Source organism: Xiphias gladius, chromosome 9, assembly GCF_016859285.1.
Source record: "Xiphias gladius isolate SHS-SW01 ecotype Sanya breed wild chromosome 9, ASM1685928v1, whole genome shotgun sequence".
NCBI classification, from domain to species: domain Eukaryota; kingdom Metazoa; phylum Chordata; class Actinopteri; order Istiophoriformes; family Xiphiidae; genus Xiphias; species Xiphias gladius.
Window position 1 is genome coordinate 3,483,401 of NC_053408.1, and position 19,296 is coordinate 3,502,696.

Genomic DNA, 19,296 nt, shown 5'->3' on the forward strand with positions numbered 1-19,296 from the left:
CAGTTGGTCTACAACCAGACATATTCTCTACTCACATGTCCTGTTTCTTTGTTGTTTTTGTATCTTTGACTTGTCAGTTTAACTTAACAGTAGATAACGGATAGCTAGCTTTGAACACAAATTAACCAATCAGATCGCAGACCCACCACCCCCGACCCTCCCCACCACGACCACCACCTAACCAATCCTTGGTTTATATAGCATTGACACGACCCGCTGGTCCACTAAAGAAAGATTTTTTGTTTTCGTTTTTTAAATTCATGTGTCATTTTGCCAGTTAACCTGTAAACACCTGCATGCGTTTGTGGACATGCACACTTGTACACTCATTTAGACGTACTGAAAAATGTCACCTATTAACGGTTACTTTGTGTTCATTTATCAACAGTATTGATGTCAAATGTGAATATCGTCAATGGAGACTGTGGAGAAATGTTTGGAAGCTGACAAAACATTTTGTCTGATTGTTCGTTTCACTTTTATTTATTTTGTATTTTTTGAATTTTGTCTACCAATGTCGGTTCTTTACATGTAACAATTTTAACAAAACCCAGTCTGGTTTTTAATCATAAAATGTGTCTGTGTTTTAAAACGTGGCTCTGTCGGCTCTGTTTTCTGGGGATTATAACCTATTAAAGGACCAGTGTGAAGGATTTAGTGACATCTAGCGGTGAGGTTGCAGATTGCAACCAACTGAATGCCCCCCCCCCCTCACCCCTTCCTTTCCAAGGGTGTGGGACAAGCTACGTTTGCCTTCAGGTAACGTTAAAACGCAAAGGGGCCCTTTCGCTAGAGCGCGTGTTTGGTTTGTCCGTCCTGGGCTACTATAGATACATCATGGCGAGCTCCGTGGAAGAGGACCCGCTCCTTACGTAGATATGAAGGGCTCATTCTAAGATGACAAAAACACAATGATTCTTAGTTGATTATACACTAATGAAAATATAATTATGAATATTATATTCAATTTCTGCCAATAGATCCCCCCTAAATCCTACACACTGGTCCTTTAAGAACCGTCAACTACCAGCCAGGATTTTTTTTTTTTTACTACAGGTACTTATTTGCATATATTTTTGGTAAAGCCACAAAAACTCAGTTTGAGGTCAAAGTATACATCATAGTAAACAATAAGATGTTACTTTCTTGTGGGTTGGTTCACCCCGAATCATAAAAAACGTATTTCTTCCCTCACAACATGTGGTATCTAGCTTATATAAGTATCTATCGGTTTGGTTCTTTTCAGGTTTTGAGATATTTGTCTCTGAGCCGTCTTCCGTCACTTTAATGCAACGGAGGTGAGTGAAATTTTTTTTTTTGGGCTGCTCAAGACGTGAAATAATAATGTGAAAAAACAGCAGTACAACTTGACTAGAAAACTAAGCCTTACCTTAACCTCGAGGGGTAAAGAGAGTGGTCATTTTTTGGTGAGTCTGGCTCACGGAAAAAGCAGATATGAATGTATCACATGTGAACAGACGCATTGGCACATTTGAGATAGAATATTTCACTTTTAGAATAATGTTTCTCATGGAAAATAGAAATTTCATGGGGTTTTTTTTTTTGCATGCATGCATTAAATGCGGCCACGAAGTAGAAAAATAAATAATCAGAACAACTCAGCAATAAAAACAGATGTGGAGCAACATAAATGTACACAATGTATGTGACAAATTCGGAGTGCAGACAGTGTGAAGAAACAGACATGCGATTAGATTAGATAGAATTCTTCTATATTAAAGAAATAAAAACTGATGAATAAGACGAGGAAGAACAATATTATTTTTAAAAAAAGGACAAATTATTTGGTTATAGTTATGACTGTGCAGATTTGATCCCATTTTTATTTGCAACAGTCAGTGGTGGGAGAAGTATTCACGTCTTTTACTTAACGAGTAATTCAACCACAGGCTGAGAAGCACTGTTTCACTGCTCTGTGTGGTAGAAAGCTTAAAGAGACCCGACCAAATCCAGCACCACTGATGGGTGTGGTTGGGTGTGAGCTCTGGGTGCACTCCAAGACCCGTCTCTCACAGCGTCGGTTTCTTGCCGTCTGAATCCGCCACAGCATGTGCGGCACGTTAACAAAGTACCAGGTGTGCCAACGGCATCACAAATAACAAAGACTGATGAAAATACGTCTTTGCTTCGCTGGTTGTTGCTGAATCCAAATAGAAAAGGCCCTGTAGAGTCTTTTCCAACAGTCCTGGGCTGTAAAAACTTTCAGTTAAAGTTTATCAAAGCGTCTCCACCACCTCTCATTGTTTAATTACCAGGGCGCTGAGATTCAACGTCACACGTACGGCCTCGTACGCTACCTGTGTCCCATTTGACCGGGTTTCCCTGCCCTTGCTGCTGAGCAAAGAGCAGCACGCTGGCTCCTGTAACCACAACCAGCAGAGATGTCACAGGGTCCTGGAGTACACCGGTACGTCACCGCAGCAAGGTGGGAAGTTGAACCACCGGAGGTCAACAGAGACAAGATTTTCAGGGAGTGTTAAGTTACTCTTCGAGTACAAGTAGCAACACCGCGGTGGGGAAACGCTCTGTTACGCATAAAAGTCCTTTTTCTGCATCCGGAATCTTCCACAAGTAAAAGAAGAGAGACGGATTATCAACAAAATGTACAAAAAAACAGTATCAAGTTTCAAAAATAAAAATAAACATTGTGCAAAAATGTCCCTTTTCAGCCAGAGAAAGGAAAGAAATATATTATCATAGGTGTACTGATATGTTCATTGTCGTAACTGGTCAATATGGAGCTAATTGTAACTCTTTTATGGACTGTTGGGCAGTTTAATCTTTAATCATTGTATAATAAGATGATTGTGTGTTTTAGATGTTAAATCTAAATCTGTTAAGTAAAATTTGACGCTGTCAGACAAATGTGTTGAAAAAAAAAAGTGGTGTTAAGAATAGAATGGAACAAGTGAAGTACCTGAAATTTCTATACAAGTACAGCCATTTGATTGACAGCATTATAGCTGGACGCTGCACACAAACCAGCTCCCTCTCAAATGCCACAGGGCAGCACACTGACTTGAACACCGTGTCCACCATTACGGCTCGTTACGCAGAGTCCTCGGTGTGTCGGTGCCACGGCTGTGGCCTTCACGGTCCGCACCCCACCCCAGCCAACCGCCCCCGTGGCGTCAGTCTCCTCCCCCAGCGCGAGTGGGCGGAGGCCGGACGCCCGGCGACGAGCAGACCCCAGAACAGCTCGCTGGTGCCGCCGCCGCCGCCGCTGCTGCCGCCGCCGCCGCCGTTGCTGGTGCTGCTCCTACGGCAGTCCTCGAGGAGCGTCCCCGCCTGCGGGACTGAGAGCCGGAGAAACATTAAAACAAGGTGAGCACTATGTGTCTGTATATATCTATAGATATACACGGATACACAGATATATATTTATTTTTTAAATTTACAAATTCACGGAAGGGGCTTAAATTTCAGTTTGAAATCGCTTCCTCTTTGTTTCGAAAGTGCTGAGCCCTGATGTCCCGTTTATCTACGAGGCTGAAATTACACTGATGCAAACAAAAGATATTTACGTCAAGTTTGCCCCCTCCCCTTTAAAATTATTTATTTATTTTTTTATGTACTTGTTTTTTTTTTAATAAAATAAATGAGTGTAGCGAAATGACCGGCAGAGCCCGTTGGATTTCGTGGGGTCTCGGGGTGGGGGATCTGGTCCGCAAATCCAGGTTTCGTGTGGGCTTCTCTGCCGTAAACAAGCCCGAAATAAAAACGAGCTGCCACGTGGGTGGAGAAAAAAAAAGAAAGAAAAAAAAAAAAACCCCAAAAAAAAGAGCTACGCGTTAACGCGAGTGAAAATGTAGCCGGAGGAAAATATTCAAGGCTGATAACGCGGTGTACCTGCCGCCGGATGCCGGCACACACACGGATACCTTCGAGCAGGCGACAGCTACGCAGCGCTGCCGTCCCTCCGCGGGCCGTCCCACGGGAAAAGATAAGCTGCTCAGCATCACTTTTATTTATCAGGGGAAGAGAGAGAGAGAGAGAGAGACGCACACACACACACGCACACACACACACACACGCACACTCACGCATAGAGAGTACCCGTCCTCCTCCCGACGCCCTCAGAAACAAATAAGTGATGTAACGATAAAAGAAAAAAAAAGTAGGTGAGGGCACAGGGTGACAGAGAAAACATGGAGTCACGGCCTGGTGGGCTCATATTGCTGAGATATGTGAGGCGTCTCCCCCCTCACTGATCCATTACCACAGACGCACACACAGACACAGAATAGTGAGAGGAGTGTGAAGGGAAGAAGTAAGAGATATGCACCATCGGGCCAAAAGCATGGAGACACCCCTCGCCCTGTCCTCAAATGGTTTAGGACTTTTTGTTATGGGGCTGTCTTTACTGGTTTCACCTGTAGCCCCAGGCTGTTCCTCTCATGTATTCCCATTTCATTCGAGTCACAGGGCTACAAGCATCTGATTTTTTTTTTTTAGAAAAATAAATAAATGCCCGGAAGACTTCCAACCCGAGTTCAACATTTCGTGGGATTATGCTTATTAGTTCTTCTTGTCAAGAGCTAGATAAGAAGACTGATAGCCCACTCTCTCTCTCTCTCTCTGTGTGTTGTCTGTAGGCTAAATATAAAGCCGGCAGCCTGGTAGATTAGCACTGCACAAACATGGGGGGGGGAAACGGGGTTAGCGGCCGGCCCGGTTCTGTCCGAAGGTGACAAAATGGACCCAGCAGCAACCTGTAAAGCTCACCGATTCCCACACTGTTCATTCTGCGTTGCCCAGCAATCAGTGGAGATCCCAGTAAACGTTCCCTGCTCCGGCCAAGAAACAGCCAGGTGCATAGCCCTCCCTGTAAAATGGTGAACGGACACATGTGTGGCTTCATTGAGCGAGATGTAACATGTCGGATACCGAGCTTCGGAGGTGCTAGTCCCCCCCCCTCCGATTCCGGTCTTAGTGCCAAGCTAAGCTGACCGGCTGCTGGTTGTAGCTTCATACTGAACGCGCAGACGGGCGGGTGGTACTCATCTTCGGATCCAACTCTCGGAAAGAAAGCGAAAAATCGTATTTCCCAAAATGTTGAACTTCTCCCTCGAGCTGCCACCCTGCTGTGTTCGCCATCCGCCCTTGCTTGAACAAGCAAACGCATTTTATGTACTTGTGAAAATATAAAATGCTGGATAGAAACATCGATTCATACCAATGTGACTGATAATAAAGTTCTGGCTCATGCTGTGCGTATTGAGTGAGGAGATGCGTCGTTTTCGGCCGCCATCTTTGTCTTGATTAGGAGATATTTTTTTCATCCAGCTGGTCCAAAGAGTTCTTGAAGGATTTCGGAACATAACAGCACTGAGCTTCCTTTAACGACCTTCTGGGTTTGCCGGAGGTCGCCGGGTATTTGTTATGCAGAAAAATTGGCTGCTCAGCTCTGCGACTCAGGTGCAACGGTAGCACATGGGAGAGACGTTTTAACGCTACGCAATATAATGATATTTTAGACAAAAAGCAAATGGTTTTCCCAGTTTGGCGTGGAAGAACTTGACGGGTCCGCACAGAGCCCTGACCTCAATCCGTTCCAACAGCCTCGGGATGACCTGGACCGTGAGCCAGACCTTATCACCCGGCATCAGTGCTGGGTCCTCGCTAATGCTCTTGTGTCTTAATGGGAGCGAATCCCCGCGGCCAGGTTCAAACTCCGGTGGGAGGTCTCAGTGGCTCACAACTCCCTTTGGCTTCAATTTTCACACAAAACCCACCGGGCACTCAAAATGAAAAGGTCTGTATCTGTTTAGGTAATACATCACTCAACAGGTCTGCCAGAGCATTGCGACAGTGTGGGTTTATCACTGATTTTAATCACGGTTGCATTTTAGAATAAAATGTTGAGTCATTATCAAATAATTCTGTCTGTTTGTAACTGATTCTTATCAAAACAGTATCTACAATGGTCATTTTCACAAGATTAAACAAGTAAAAAGAGGGAAAAAAGTATAATTTATGTGGAGATCAGTATTCGAAAAGATGTCCAATAAAAATGACTTTTGAAAACTTTTATTTACTGAATTTACAATATTATTGTCAGTATATTTCATGCAGTCTAGGGTCTGACTACAGACTACAGTAAATCCTACATTCATTCTATAAAAAATTAAGATTATTGTGATTGGGCTTTTTCAGTTGTGTAGCGACCACAAAATATCTTTTTATTCAAAACGGCGAATTGTACATTGTTTAAATCGCTTAAATTATAGTCAGCTACAATAATACTGGAACGAAAATATCCTTAAAACACCATTTGCAGGACTCTCAATACACTTCAACATTTTCACAGTAATTGAAAGAAAAGAAATTGTATTTATTTCTCTTTTTTTTCTTAGAAATTTTGTTGCTGTGCTGCTCACCAGGGTAATGTTGTTAAGGTAAAAAAAAAAAAACTTGTGCTATCATAGGCGCCGTTAATCCCGAGCGTGTGATTTTTAGCGTCGGTGCAATCGAACCGAAGGTTTTGCTTCACCGAAAGTCGGCGGCCGATGCAAACCCTTGAGCCGAAGCCGAGCCGTTAAGCTATCACGCGTGGGTGGGATGTTTTGGGCGTCCTCGTACGGTGCGCTGGGCCCCAGGGCGTATAAGGCTGACTACAGGGACACTGGCCAACGGTTATGCTCTCAGGAACATGATATCGGAGGATGTTTCTCTGCTCAGTAGTTGGTTCATCTGGATGTAGTATTAAGTGTCACTGGGGTAAATTCTGCCTGAGCATTTGCACAGAGGGCTATTCATCCGAGGGCCTCTCACAGGCGCGTGTTAGTCTCATGCTGGCCAGATTTCCCTTCGCGTCCACACATGCACATTTGTCCTCCAACCCATCAGAACTCTCTGTCGAATCACTCACGGTCTAACCTGCAGACGTTAAGTCCGGTATGTCAGGACACTTACTGATTTTTGAATGCGGATAACACTGAGGGGACGATCTTTTAGCCCTAGAGCACCCACAGGAAATGTGCAAGGCGTGCTGTAGCCCCGCGGGGCTCTCGTTCTGCACTGGAGACCAGCTGTCTCGGGGTTGTTCTTGTCTCTGACTTAGGTTTCTCCAAACACTTTGGTAATATAACAAAGTCCGCCATCTGCCAACTCGGGAGCATTGTCAAGATTGGGAAATTTCTCACATTCTAGGATGCACATACTCCGGAAATTAACTGATCGCCTCCAACTTGTACAAAAAAAATTTATTTTTGTGCATTTCCACCTGGTTTCTCTCTACCGGTAAAAGTTGTTGTTGCCCTGTTCACTCCTGTTTTCTTCTTTCCGTACACTTTCTGTCACGGGGTCGGGCTGGAGACAGGAGCGAGACGTTTGTTGCCAGGGCTCCAAAAACTCCTCTCAAACTGCTCCAGATAATAAGTTTATATTAACAATGGATCGCACGACTAGAAGAAAGGTGTCTCCGGTGGTGATGAAACCGCAGAGAAATATCACCCCAACTCTGCAGTTCCACTCAACTCCACAGAGCATTTTAACATCTTTTTAGGTCATCGTTTTTGTTTTCTGACCTGCAGCTTCACTGTTTGTCCTGTCATCAGAGTCATTTCCGGCAAAAAAAAAAAACAACACAACAACAACAACAACAAAAAAACTATCTACAACATACACCCACTATATGCTTCCTGGCTAGCACCAAACAACAAAGCAAATAGCTGGTGAACATGGTGAAGCATTTAGCAGCTAAAGAAATGACGGTCTGACATAAACCAGCAGGTCAAAGTCTTTCTTTCATAGTACAGGTTAAAATTTTGACCTGATGACGGCACTAGATGAAAAGCGAAAGATCACCAGAGTTATTGAAACTTATCCCGAGAGGAGCGTGAATGTTTGTTGAACAGCTGTCGAGATATTTGGCTCAAAACTGCAGATCTCAACCTCATGGTGGCACTAGAAGAAGTCCGAGGATCATTGAAGATCACTAGAATTCGTCCTCTGGGAACCATGAATGTCTGTAAAGAATTTCATGGAAATGCAGCCAACAGCTGTTGAGATACTTCAGTCTGGATCAAAGCGGAGGACCGGCAGACTGACAATGCAGTCCATAAAAAACCTTTCGCCACTTCAGCTGCTCAGCACAATGTGATTGATTGATTGCTTTTGTTGTTGTAGGTTTCCTAAAAGGTTGCAGCAGTTGCAGTGACATGGACAGCAAAGGTAATTACACACCCTGCAGAGCTAACCCAGGACCCTTGCCTGAACTGCCGAGCAGAAAATGACTCAGAGAAATGGAACCAGAGGGACGAGTGATCACCTCCTCCACTCGGAGGCCCCCGGGGTTCGTGAGCAGGCCAACGGTATGGAGCGCGAGAAAGTTCGGGAGGCCCACGACTGTCAATCCGAGGAGAGGGGGCAGGGAGGAGAAAGCAGAGACTCCATGGCTGTAAAGGGGGCCGTCACAGCTCCAGACGGTGGTTGGGGCTGGGTGGTGCTGGTTGCCACCATCCTGGTCCTGGCTTTGACCCTGGCCTTCCCCTCCTGCGTGGGAATCTTTTACACCGACTTGCAGAATGAGTTCGACGCCACCAACAGCGAAACCTCCTGGGTGCCCTCCATCATGACTTCAGTGCTTCATGCAGGAGGTAAAGTAGGCAGACCGGCGATGAGGCCGGGCTTTATTTACTTACGTCTCTGTTCGGTTAAACTGTAACTTGAATGACTTTACCATTACATCTGGCCTAAAGGTAATTCTAGTTTCTACACGTTGTTGTACGGGGAAAATTTGAAACCTGAGAGTTGGCATTTTGGGTGTGTTTTAAACTAACACCCTAAACTTGCTGCGTTGGTGTTGATTTGAAAACGATCATACCATGAGAAACTGCAGCCTGCTTATTACTCACAGCCCAGAGTGACCTGAGTGTATTACACGTGACGGACTCAGGGTTACAAAAGTCATTACAATCCAAACTTTAGAGCCACAATATGTAATATATAGCACTTTTTTTTTTTCTTTTACAGATGAAAAGTTGAATTTCTCAGCAATAAAACACACCTTGATTTAATTAAATACTCCCAGTGGTTTTTTGCTGCTACAGCCTCGCTTGGTCTGGTATGACCAGTAGCTAAAATTCCAGTCCTGGTCATTTGACCGATCGGTAACAGATCACTGTGCCCGGTCTTTCTCTTGCCATTACTCCGGGCAATATTTAAAACTCACCCGCCGTCAAAAAATAGAGAAAAAAGACCCCGCTTTTGACAAACGATAGCCGTTGGCGTTAACCTCGTGATGAATGCATCGCCTTTCCTGTGACCCCGTGTTTCACCAGCAGTAGCAAAATATAGGGGTTAGCGCTTGCATTAACTTCCTAGGCAATGTGAACAGCGGACACCGCCACTAACAATGAAAATATGTACAACTGCATGGAGAGGTAGTTACAGAATGTAAATACACTGAATTTTAGCCCAATCGATACTGGATTTTTGAGCCCAATACTGTTATTGATTTTTGGCAGTTTACAAAATCCGATAACAATCTATCAGCTGAACTTTTTTTTAACACTTGACATCAACAATAAATTTTGATACTACAGCACTGTTTCTAAATAACCTCAAACCTAGGTTGTACCGCAGGAAAGTCTTCTTTCTTTCCTTTACATCTGCCTGACCATTTTATGGCCTACGCCGGATGGCTGTTGCTGAAAGAATGTGGACCATAAATTGCCTCAAAAGCAGTGTAATTTAAAAAACAAAACAGTGCGTTAGTCCACAGCTGAAAATGGTCCCAAACAAAAATGCACTATTTAGTCCTGTTTGAGTAACATTTGATAAAAAACTACCGTTTTAAAAAATTGTATTTTATAAATGTGTAACTTGTTTTGAAGATTTACGTCTCCGTTGAGAACCAGTAGCCTCAGGGCCGAGCGCCACAGAGAGAGTATTGAAGTGTAAGAGAAGTATTAAGGGGACACATTGTTTGTTTTGGGCTTTTCATGTGATTATTTGACAATGATAAAAATGTAGACAGAGGCCAGAGTTATTCTCTAAGCTGCTGCATTCTCAACAAACCCAGCTATGTAGAGGGACTTTCATGGTTTTTTACTCTCTGTTGACGAGTACAGAGGAGTTAAAACGGTGGTGGGGGGATGTGATGATTGCACGCAGTTCTCAGGGTATTCGGAGACAGGAATGCTTTGATCTTAAAAATTTCCCTGAGCTGCGAAAAATGTGACAAGTTTAGTTTTATCTTCTGTAAGCGGAGCCAAAGTCTGAGCCACTCGTCGACCAGGGTCCAGAAGGCAGGGCCGTACGCAGCCGCCTCCCTGTGAGTCCTGTGGGCTGACGAATCGATTTCTGCAGGAATTGAAACTCAACGTTGATCATCCCAAGAGTACAGACATGACCTAAAACGAGTTGACACAGAATAGTAGTAATTGGGATGTCTCAAACTGTGTGCAGGAAAGGTTTTATCAGGCTTTGAAGCCACTTAGAAGGACAAATTGCAAACGTTAGGGTTACAACACTTGAGATACGGAATAATTAACATTGTTGGCTTCATCTATCAGTTATCAGTGATGGCTTTTTGTCATTCGAACACAGGCGACTTTAACATTAATATTCCTTCAGCCTTCGCTCAGGCATCCCAGCCCCTTGACATGGCACCTGGTGCGGGAGAGACCCGGGCCGTCACCCACTCTTTGATACCCGACAGAGCGCAGGCATCGAATGCCGGCATGTTAAGTTAGACTCTTATTTAATTCCTGTTGGCTCGCGTGCCGTGTGTAAAGTGTTTGACTTGATATTCATGTTTCAGTCCATGCAGTTTTTACATGGATGGAAGCTGAAAATTGCTATTATGGTTTTATGAGGGTTTTTTACTCCGCTGTAGCCCCCGGGGAGCACCACAAGAGTCAAACTAGTTTTTATAGACTGATTTGACACGACGAGTATCTTCTCAAGAACCTAACATTGCTTCTTCCACCGTGTTTCACAGTTCACTAAACTGATTTTGTTTTTGTGGGTGTGAGAGATAAAGAGTGAGATAATGAATTTGTTACAGTGATCTCAGAAGCCCAAACGTGTATTTCTCCCTGGCTTTCTCTGCACGTTTTTTGGTTGCCGCAGCTTTTTGCGCTAATCGGACGCCATTCAGCTCAGTCAGGTGCGGTGCTGAAAGTGATACAGAAATGTTGCTGGGTACGGCCCAGCGAGACTCCCGTGACTTTAACGTCAAAGTGACCAGGCTGCTAATTGAGATTTGAGACTCGCGTGTTAACTTGCCGTCAGGTTAACCTAAGGGGGTGCATGTTTACGAGGCTTGAGATTTTCAAGCAGTCTGACGCCCGTGACAGGCTCATTTAGGTCTAGCTATTATCCACATCAGTACCTTGCAGCCCTGTTGCCTGACAACAAAGGCACCAGAATGTGTTAAATTTAAGCACTCATCTTAAGTGACCTTTAACCAATATACACCACTGTATTTAGTACCCAGGCAATGTGAAACTCGCTCCTCAGGCAAAGATTATTTGTGTGCAGCAAACTGATGCAAAGTGACAGGTTGTGGCGGGGATAATTTGTTCTCTTACCCTGAAACACAAATATGTTTTCATGTTTACGTAAAAAAAACGTCATTGAACTGACAGTTATATGGGTCAACAAACTACTATGCTTCAGATTTACACCGTGTGTGCACACATCGGAAAAATAAGTGAGAGAGCAACCGTATTTTCAGTCGTGCTTCCAGTTCTTAGAAACGGTCATTAGACCGGTACAGATTACTGCAAAACACAAGTTATGTGAACTGCACTGCAGGATTAAGAAAATGACCTCCCCTCTGCCATGTAAGCCTTTAACCCATTTCTGCTCCTGTCTGCATAAAACTAAGAGCATTACATTTTTATCCACAGGCCCCTTTTGTAGCGTGTTGGTGGAGAGACTTGGCTGCCGAGCCACAGTCATGTTTGGCGGAGTCCTGAGTGGGCTTGGAATGGCTGCCAGCTCATTTACCCAGTCCATCACCCAGCTTTACATCACGGCCGGCATTATTACAGGTCAGCAAACATTAAACAGATTTATTACCCCAGCTGAGACCTGATGACCATGGTTACACACAACTGTCCGCTGCCTGCCCAGCAGCAGACAGCGGACACGGTCAGACACCATCTGGTGCACGTAGCGGAGCATTTAGCAGCCGAAGAGCCAGATGTTTCCGTCAGGAGCCGGTGGAGACCGAAAACAGAGAGCTATTGGACTTCTGTTCATCAGCTGGACTAGAACATGACTCCACAAATGTTAGAAAACACGTTGGTAATAATTTCATAAAACGATGATACAAAGGAGTTGGTGTGTTTCTGGTTGCTGTGAGGTCGTCTGCTCCCAAGTGGCCAGAAGAAAATATTAATGCAGCTACAAACTTTACATAGGAAAAATAGAGAACATTTCAGACTTAAAGGCTAATTCCAATTTATCGCAACTTTGGGATAATTTTCATAGTTTGGTCTATTAGTTATGATGAGGTTATACTCGCTAAATAGCATATCGAGTAGTTCTGAGATCCGGGAACGGGCGCAGGGCGTCATCACTGCAACAACGGGGCAAGAAACACGAGGCAGACAGGTTGTGTACGACAACAGCAGTTTATCCGGATTAAAAACTAGGTAAAACTAAAAGTGAAGACACCCGAAGTGTTGGCAATAATGCCTCATTGGGACTTTGCAGGCATACAGCTACAGATAATACAGTTGGTCAAAACGGAACCGGGAGTCTTTCTGGAAACTGATGTTTAGGACTGTTTGGATAATAACTTTACCCTTTGCCTTTGTTTTCTCTTCCACATAAGCTTGGATAACTTGGACGCTTGTTTACATCCTATGTGATCATCTGACTGCTTGTGTTTCTTGCCCCGTCGGACTTCTATGAAGCGAGTTGCCTTGTTCCCACATCTCAGCATCTCACGTGGTGACGACGATCTTAGTCCCAGTAGTTCCTGTTATTTAAATAAAAAAAAACAGATCTTTAAAGTAGAGTGTTGTTGTCCAGAATTCTTCGGTTTGGGCTGGAAAAGATTAGTCTTGACACAGCATGACTTTTCTACACATCGTTTTTAAAACCACTTCACACTCTAAATGCTTTGTATGATGATGAAACGGACAGTCCTCTTGCATCATTACAGGGCTTGGTTTCTGCTTCAGCTTCCAACCCGCTGTGACAATCCTGGGACACTACTTTGTGCGTCGCCGTGCGTTTGCCAACGCCATGTCCTCCACAGGCACAGCCCTGGGACTGTCCACTCTGCCTTTCCTGGGGAACTACCTCCACACGGAGCTGGGCTGGAGAGGAAGCTTCCTTGTCCTGGGGGCCGTCCTGCTTAACTGCTGCGTGTGCGGAGCGGTGATGAGGCCCCTCCAGCACCCCAAGCATCGAGGCCAGCCCCTGATGAACCACGGACCCCCTCCACCAGAGGAGGAAAATGTGAGGAAGAAAAAAGGGAGGGTGGGGGGGGTATGGAGCTGCCTGGTGGCTACCCTGAGCAAACACATGGCCTTTGATCAGCTCTGCAACAACTCGCGCTACCGTGTGTATGCCATAGGCATCACCTGGATGATGCTTGGCTTCGTGGTGCCCTTGGTGTATCTGGTTCCCTACGCCACGGCAAACAACATTGAGCAGGGCCGGGCCGCGCTGCTGCTCTCCATCCTGGGTATCGTTAACATCGTGGTGCGGCCACCCTTTGGCATCATCGTCAACATGCCCTGGTTCAAAGGGCGACACGTTTATGTATTTGCCTCAGCCTTGCTGGTCAACGGGCTCAGCAACAGTATCTGCTGCATCGGGCCCAGCTTCCCTGTACTGCTGACTTACGTGGTGATCTACGGGCTGTCCATGAGTGTGGTGGGCTCCCTGATGTTCACTGTCCTCATGGATATCGTGGAGATGAGCCGCTTCCCCTCAGCCCTCGGCCTGCTCGCTATCATGGAGAGCATCACGCTGCTCATTGGGCCGCCACTGGCAGGTAATGTAAACACACAGAGCAAGGAGAGACAGAGACTGAGGGGAAAGATATGGTGCCTCAGCAGGAGTTTATAGGCCTCAGGCAAATCCAACCTTTGGCGGAAGCTCTTGAGGAGGAAATCATCTCACCGGTTGAGTCAAACTTAGGTTTTTTTGTGAAAAGGAAGTGAGGCAATACATGAACAGCACAGCCAAAAATCAACCTTTTTTATTTCAGAATACTTCATTTGAACACACTCCATCTCAAAACTGACTAAGAATTCATATATTGTATGGAACAGGGACACAGCAAAAAGAGCAGCCGAAAGGGTAGATTCACATTTTTCAAGACTGTCTTAAAACAGCAGTCAGGTCAGGCGCCCATAATTACACTGACAGAGTTTTTGCTTGCTGTAATCATTCCTCCTGTTCACATTGGCCCTAAAGAGATCCCTTCTTAAAGCAAACGGAAGTGCTGGGGGGTAAAATCCACAGTCCTCCTTCTATTTTGCAAAAAGACAAAAAAATGTGAAACCACAGCTGAAGTTACTATGTAAGACTTCAGGAGCCTCAGTCAGCAAAGTCAAGTTGGATTGTTGTAGAGTTACACTCCTTTTAGTACCAGATTCCCTCTCTTCATTACTAACCTTCCACCGCACTGCAACACAGGATCATCAAAGCAGAGTCCAGGGAAACAAAAAGAGGGAATTTGGTACGAAAGATAACTTTGAAAGATATAGACTTGGTTTGTCGAACTCAGAATGCTGAAGCCTCGTGTCAACTTCAAATAAACGTCAGAACATATCTTTGCACAGACTGTGGCTTTTACCTCCCGTTGCTTACACTGGAAGCATACTCAGGAATCTCGGTATGAGCAGGACGAACGATTACATCAAGAAAAACCCGTCTCTAAGTACAAACGGGCGCCTTTTAAGACAGGTTTGCAAAAAATGTGAACCTGTACTTTAAGCCCATGATTCAAATCCCAAGCCTTTCGTCCTACTCTAATCACCAAATCAAAAACCTCAGGGGCAGCTTAATTTGAACCGTTGCCTACAGTGCATATGCAGCCTTGACGGGGTTCACAAGTAGGCATGGCCTAGTTTTAAGAAGGGAAAAAAAAAAATCATTTATTTAATCAGTTATTTACAATGCAGCAGATTACAGTCTGCTACCTGATCTGCCAAGCTCCAACTAGTCACACTAACGGCCCTTTTGACCTGTTATCGTAAAAATAAAGTCATTGTTGCTCATGTCCAAACATTTTGACTGGCTCTGCTTTGCATTTAGCATTTCCCTGATACCTACCCTGCACGCTGCAAAGCTGTAGTTTAACTCCAGCAGTAAAACGATTTCTGCCCCCAGAGCAACTCTGCCTCTGACGAATATTGACCTTTAAAATCTTAGCTGCCTAAATGGGACCATTGTTGCTGCACATCCATGCGTTTTTGTTTGTCTGTACTACAGATCATGAATCAGAAACACACACTGAAATCAATTCGAAAGCTCTTTTAACTAGAACACGGCACCAAACACATGCGTGTTGTAAGAGGACTGTGTCCTGCATGTGTGTTGTTACGTGCTTTGGTGCACACATTTCTGCCTGTGTGTTTATGTGAGTGGCAGAAATGCAGGAGTAGATGACAGGTATGCTTTCCCCGTTTATCTGACTGCTTAGATCACCAGGAAGTGATGCAACCGCAGATACTAGTCAAAAGTCCCAGAGTTACTTTACACATGCAGAGAGTCAGGCTTGCTTTGCTACCAGTGGTCACGTATCACTGGAGAAGAGTTAGGTAAGGTTATCCATACAGTTTGCACATGGATGCCTTTGGAAATTAACTGCTTATACTTAACTTATATGAAACTGACGTTTTTAGAAAGAGGGAATCCTTAATTTTCCAGGTCACTTCACTAGAAAGTTTCATGTGTAATTTGGTACTAATTGTAGAGAAGGAGAGATAAAGTCCTGACACAGTTGTTTGAGTTTAGTTAGTTGTGTTGAGTTTAAAAGCCGCTGTTGGTTTCCAAAGAAAAATTTCCTTGAAAGAACTGCTCCATTTAAACCCCAGTAAATCAGCATTCATGATCATTTATTACTGGATACTTTATCCTTCATGTTTGTTGAACAGTGTATATGTCTGTTAACAAATTTCACAGTTTTGTAGCTGACCTGCTGTACACTGATTAAAAGACTCTCTAGTTCACCAGTCGACAATTGATTCATGACCCCTTAAAAAGTAAAGGATGCATCGGTTGCGTGTCTCTGCCAGCTGTGTTGAGTTCAAACTAAGAATGTGGTTTTTTTTAGTCCCCCCTTGCTTTATTTGAATAATTTTCACAGTTGAAATTATGTCGTAATTCACACACAAAAGGAAAAATCAGAGGCTGATAGTTAAAAAAAAAAAAGCAGACTTTGGTGTAGTAGATGTGTTTTTTTTCTGCTTTCCTATCCTGTTAATCATCTCTTGACCCCTCGGATTTGTCTTCCGACTCTGATTTCATTCATTTGAAGATTTCCCAACTGAAAGTGTCTCAAATTTGCCATAATTAGGACCAAATTACATCCTTCTTTCCCGGAACACCTCTTGTGATTTGATAGTTGCATACCAGTTGCTTTATTTTGAAATTATAAAGAAAAATGGGATCCATGAATTAAGTGCCAAGAATAAAAGATAAAATAAGAACTACCGACGTTATCACTGATTTTTCTTGTTGCAGGAGTCCTGGTTGACAGCACAGGCCAGTACTTCCACGTCTTCTTTGCCTGCAGTGCCGTTGTTGCCTCATCCGCCGTGTTCCTCATGGTGTCGTTTTACTGGCTAGATAAGAAAGAGAGGAAGGCGTCCAAGCCGGTGGGCACCGCGCTGCCCGACCCAGCGAGACCTGCTGCTGAAGTAGCTCCTGGCTGTCAGTACAGCAGTGTGCCCACAGAGGGAGACAAAGACAAGGCCCCGGCTAACGGGGCAGAGTACATCACCAGCCTCTGAACCTGCTCACGCTGTGTGTTACCCTTAACACGGATCGCAGGCGCGGTCAGAAAGGTTTGCAAATTACTCCTAATGTTTGCGCCGGCTTGCTCGGTGTGTCAGATGTTGCAAAGTTTACTTTTCTGTGGTTGAAAGGGGACACACCTGACCGGGTCTGAGTAGTCCCAGAGTGATGAGCTCCTGCCATCTGGTACGCCATAAAAGTCAAAACAAGTACTATAAATAATTTGCACTGTTTGACCAAGGTTGGGACACTTGATCCTGCATACCAAAATGAACAGATGTGCACTTACAACTACAATGTGACTGTACTGTTTATTGTAAAATCGCTGCTGATCTCACCTACACGGTCACACAATCTATCACACATGAGGTATCTCACTTTATCAAGCCAAGTTGCATACATGACCCTTTGCTAAAGAAATCGCGGAAAATCGTTCCCAGATGTTTGCTGGAGCTATGTTTTTGATGGGTTATCAGCGTTTGACGAGGTCACAGACACAGAGAATGGGCCTGAGCAGATTAACTAGTATTGAACAATGATTCGGCAGGCCAAGCCAAGTGGTTGTGATCAAATAACAAGGAAACTGAGCAGTAAAATCAATGGGTGAAATCAAGGCGGTGAAAACACAGAGGAATTCATTATTAAGGAAAACGCTGGTGTTTGATTACTTTTCTCATTGTCAGAAATTCCCCAGAACAGTGCGTTAGTGAGCGTGCTTGGATTAACCCGACAGAGGCCCCCCGGGGCAAAACTGAACCCTCCATTCCACCCTATACAGTGCACGTCACACTACACGGCCAGTCCCAGATCCCAGCAGTACTATCGTGCTGGATTACTACATGGCCCCAAACGTGCATTGTGTAAAATCAAATTGTGGTAATTTAATTACAAGAAAATGTATTTAGGAATGTCCTCCTTGTGAGCGTGAACTGATATAAAGATTTGAATACTCCTCGGTTCAGTGCCTAAAGTTTAGTTAATACTAGTTGACGTTGGGTGTGCACCAAAACACGAGTGTTTGTGCCAGTTGAGCACGGTTCCCACTCCATTTCCATTCAGACAAAACCAGCACATGCCTCCTCTGGTGTTTGTGCATGTAAACGAAGCATCGTAAACCACACAGATAAAATAAAAAAACACACACACACACATACTGTATCTAATGTGGCTTGTAATGGCTGAATCCAAATAGTTAAGGTTCTGTCCCTGCCAACACTTCAAAGCTGTGAAAAGATGAAATTAAATTCCAGCACAGCGTGCCCGCTACCTGCTTCTGTTTGATTATCAACTGATAGAGATTCGGCGGAATCTGACACACAGTCAACCTGGGGCCTCGGGGCTCGTCGTGGTTTCGGTTGTTTCTCTCAGTACCTGCGCCCTCCCTACCCTGTCTGTGGTCCCAAACCCATTGGTTCCCACTGAAGACACGAATCTGTAAAAAAGAGTCACAAATATATAGTTTCATCTCTAGAAAGGGCTCAGTAATATCTTTAAAAAGCTGGGCACTGTAGTGTTTGGCAAATTTTACTCAAACGGCACTATTTTCAGCTGTGGATTAATACGCATTCGGTGAGTATTTCCAGCAGCAGGACGGTGTATGTGGGATTGAGTTAAAATAAACTACAGTGTGTGTGTGTGTTCACGGTGATGAAGGAACATGTCACCCGGTGTAACAGTGTGACTCACTGATGTGTTTTTAGTAATTTTTTGAAAAAATGGAGCTCGACAGCTCAGGGGAATGAGATATGTCACACCTGGATACACACTATACTTGTTTGTAGCATCTATTCATTGTTGGTTTTGGTCTTTTCATTAGATTTGTTGACAATAAGAAAAACATAGAATGTCACCAGCCCCATCATTTAATTGTCAATAGCTAAAGAACTGTTATAGTAGGCCTTTAACAGGATATAGAAAAGGAGAGTATCCTATTTCTGGGGTCTTATTTTACATCTTCTTACATCTCTGCTGTAGAATAATCAATTTTCCATGTCGTGACTATAGTGAGGGCATTAATAACAGCATGCTGAGCATATTACACCCATGTTAATGAGTTTGGGCTGCTTTAGATCATTGGAGGTGCATAGGAATAAAAAAGGATTTATCCGTTGGTCGGTCACTGTCACATGTAGAAATGCGCTGTAATAACAGTAAATTAATCATGGTTTTTTCTGTCGCATGCTTTTCATTCCTTACTGGAACAGTGCCTTTTTATATAACTGCTGTATTTCTAAGGGATAATCTACAACCACGAGATACTATCAAACCCTTTCAGGAACACGTAGGAGAGAAGCAGATGATTTCATACTGTATGTCAGCGTGTCAGCGGTTTGAAAC

The 19,296-nt window shown here is 44.2% G+C and overlaps 1 protein-coding gene across 1 annotated transcript; it reads left to right on the forward strand.

Annotated features, from left to right (window-relative positions):
- The first annotated feature begins 3,208 nt into the window (after positions 1 to 3,208).
- Positions 3,209 to 18,096, forward strand: slc16a5a (solute carrier family 16 member 5a). Its single transcript, XM_040135604.1, has 5 exons — positions 3,209 to 3,345; positions 8,152 to 8,621; positions 11,883 to 12,026; positions 13,148 to 13,987; positions 16,687 to 18,096. The coding sequence occupies exons 2-5, from the start codon at positions 8,255 to 8,257 to the stop codon at positions 16,953 to 16,955; spliced, it is 1,620 nt and encodes a 539-aa protein (XP_039991538.1). The 5' UTR covers positions 3,209 to 3,345; positions 8,152 to 8,254; the 3' UTR covers positions 16,956 to 18,096.
- The last annotated feature ends 1,200 nt before the right edge of the window (positions 18,097 to 19,296 follow it).

Coding starts and splice junctions, on each gene's coding strand:
- slc16a5a (XM_040135604.1), top strand. CDS start 8,255: ATGACTCAGAGAAATGGAACCAGAGGGACGAGTGATCACCTCCTCCAC. Junction 8,622..11,882: donor TTCAGTGCTTCATGCAGGAG/GTAAAGTAGGCA, acceptor TTTTATCCACAG/GCCCCTTTTGTAGCGTGTTG. Junction 12,027..13,147: donor CACGGCCGGCATTATTACAG/GTCAGCAAACAT, acceptor GCATCATTACAG/GGCTTGGTTTCTGCTTCAGC.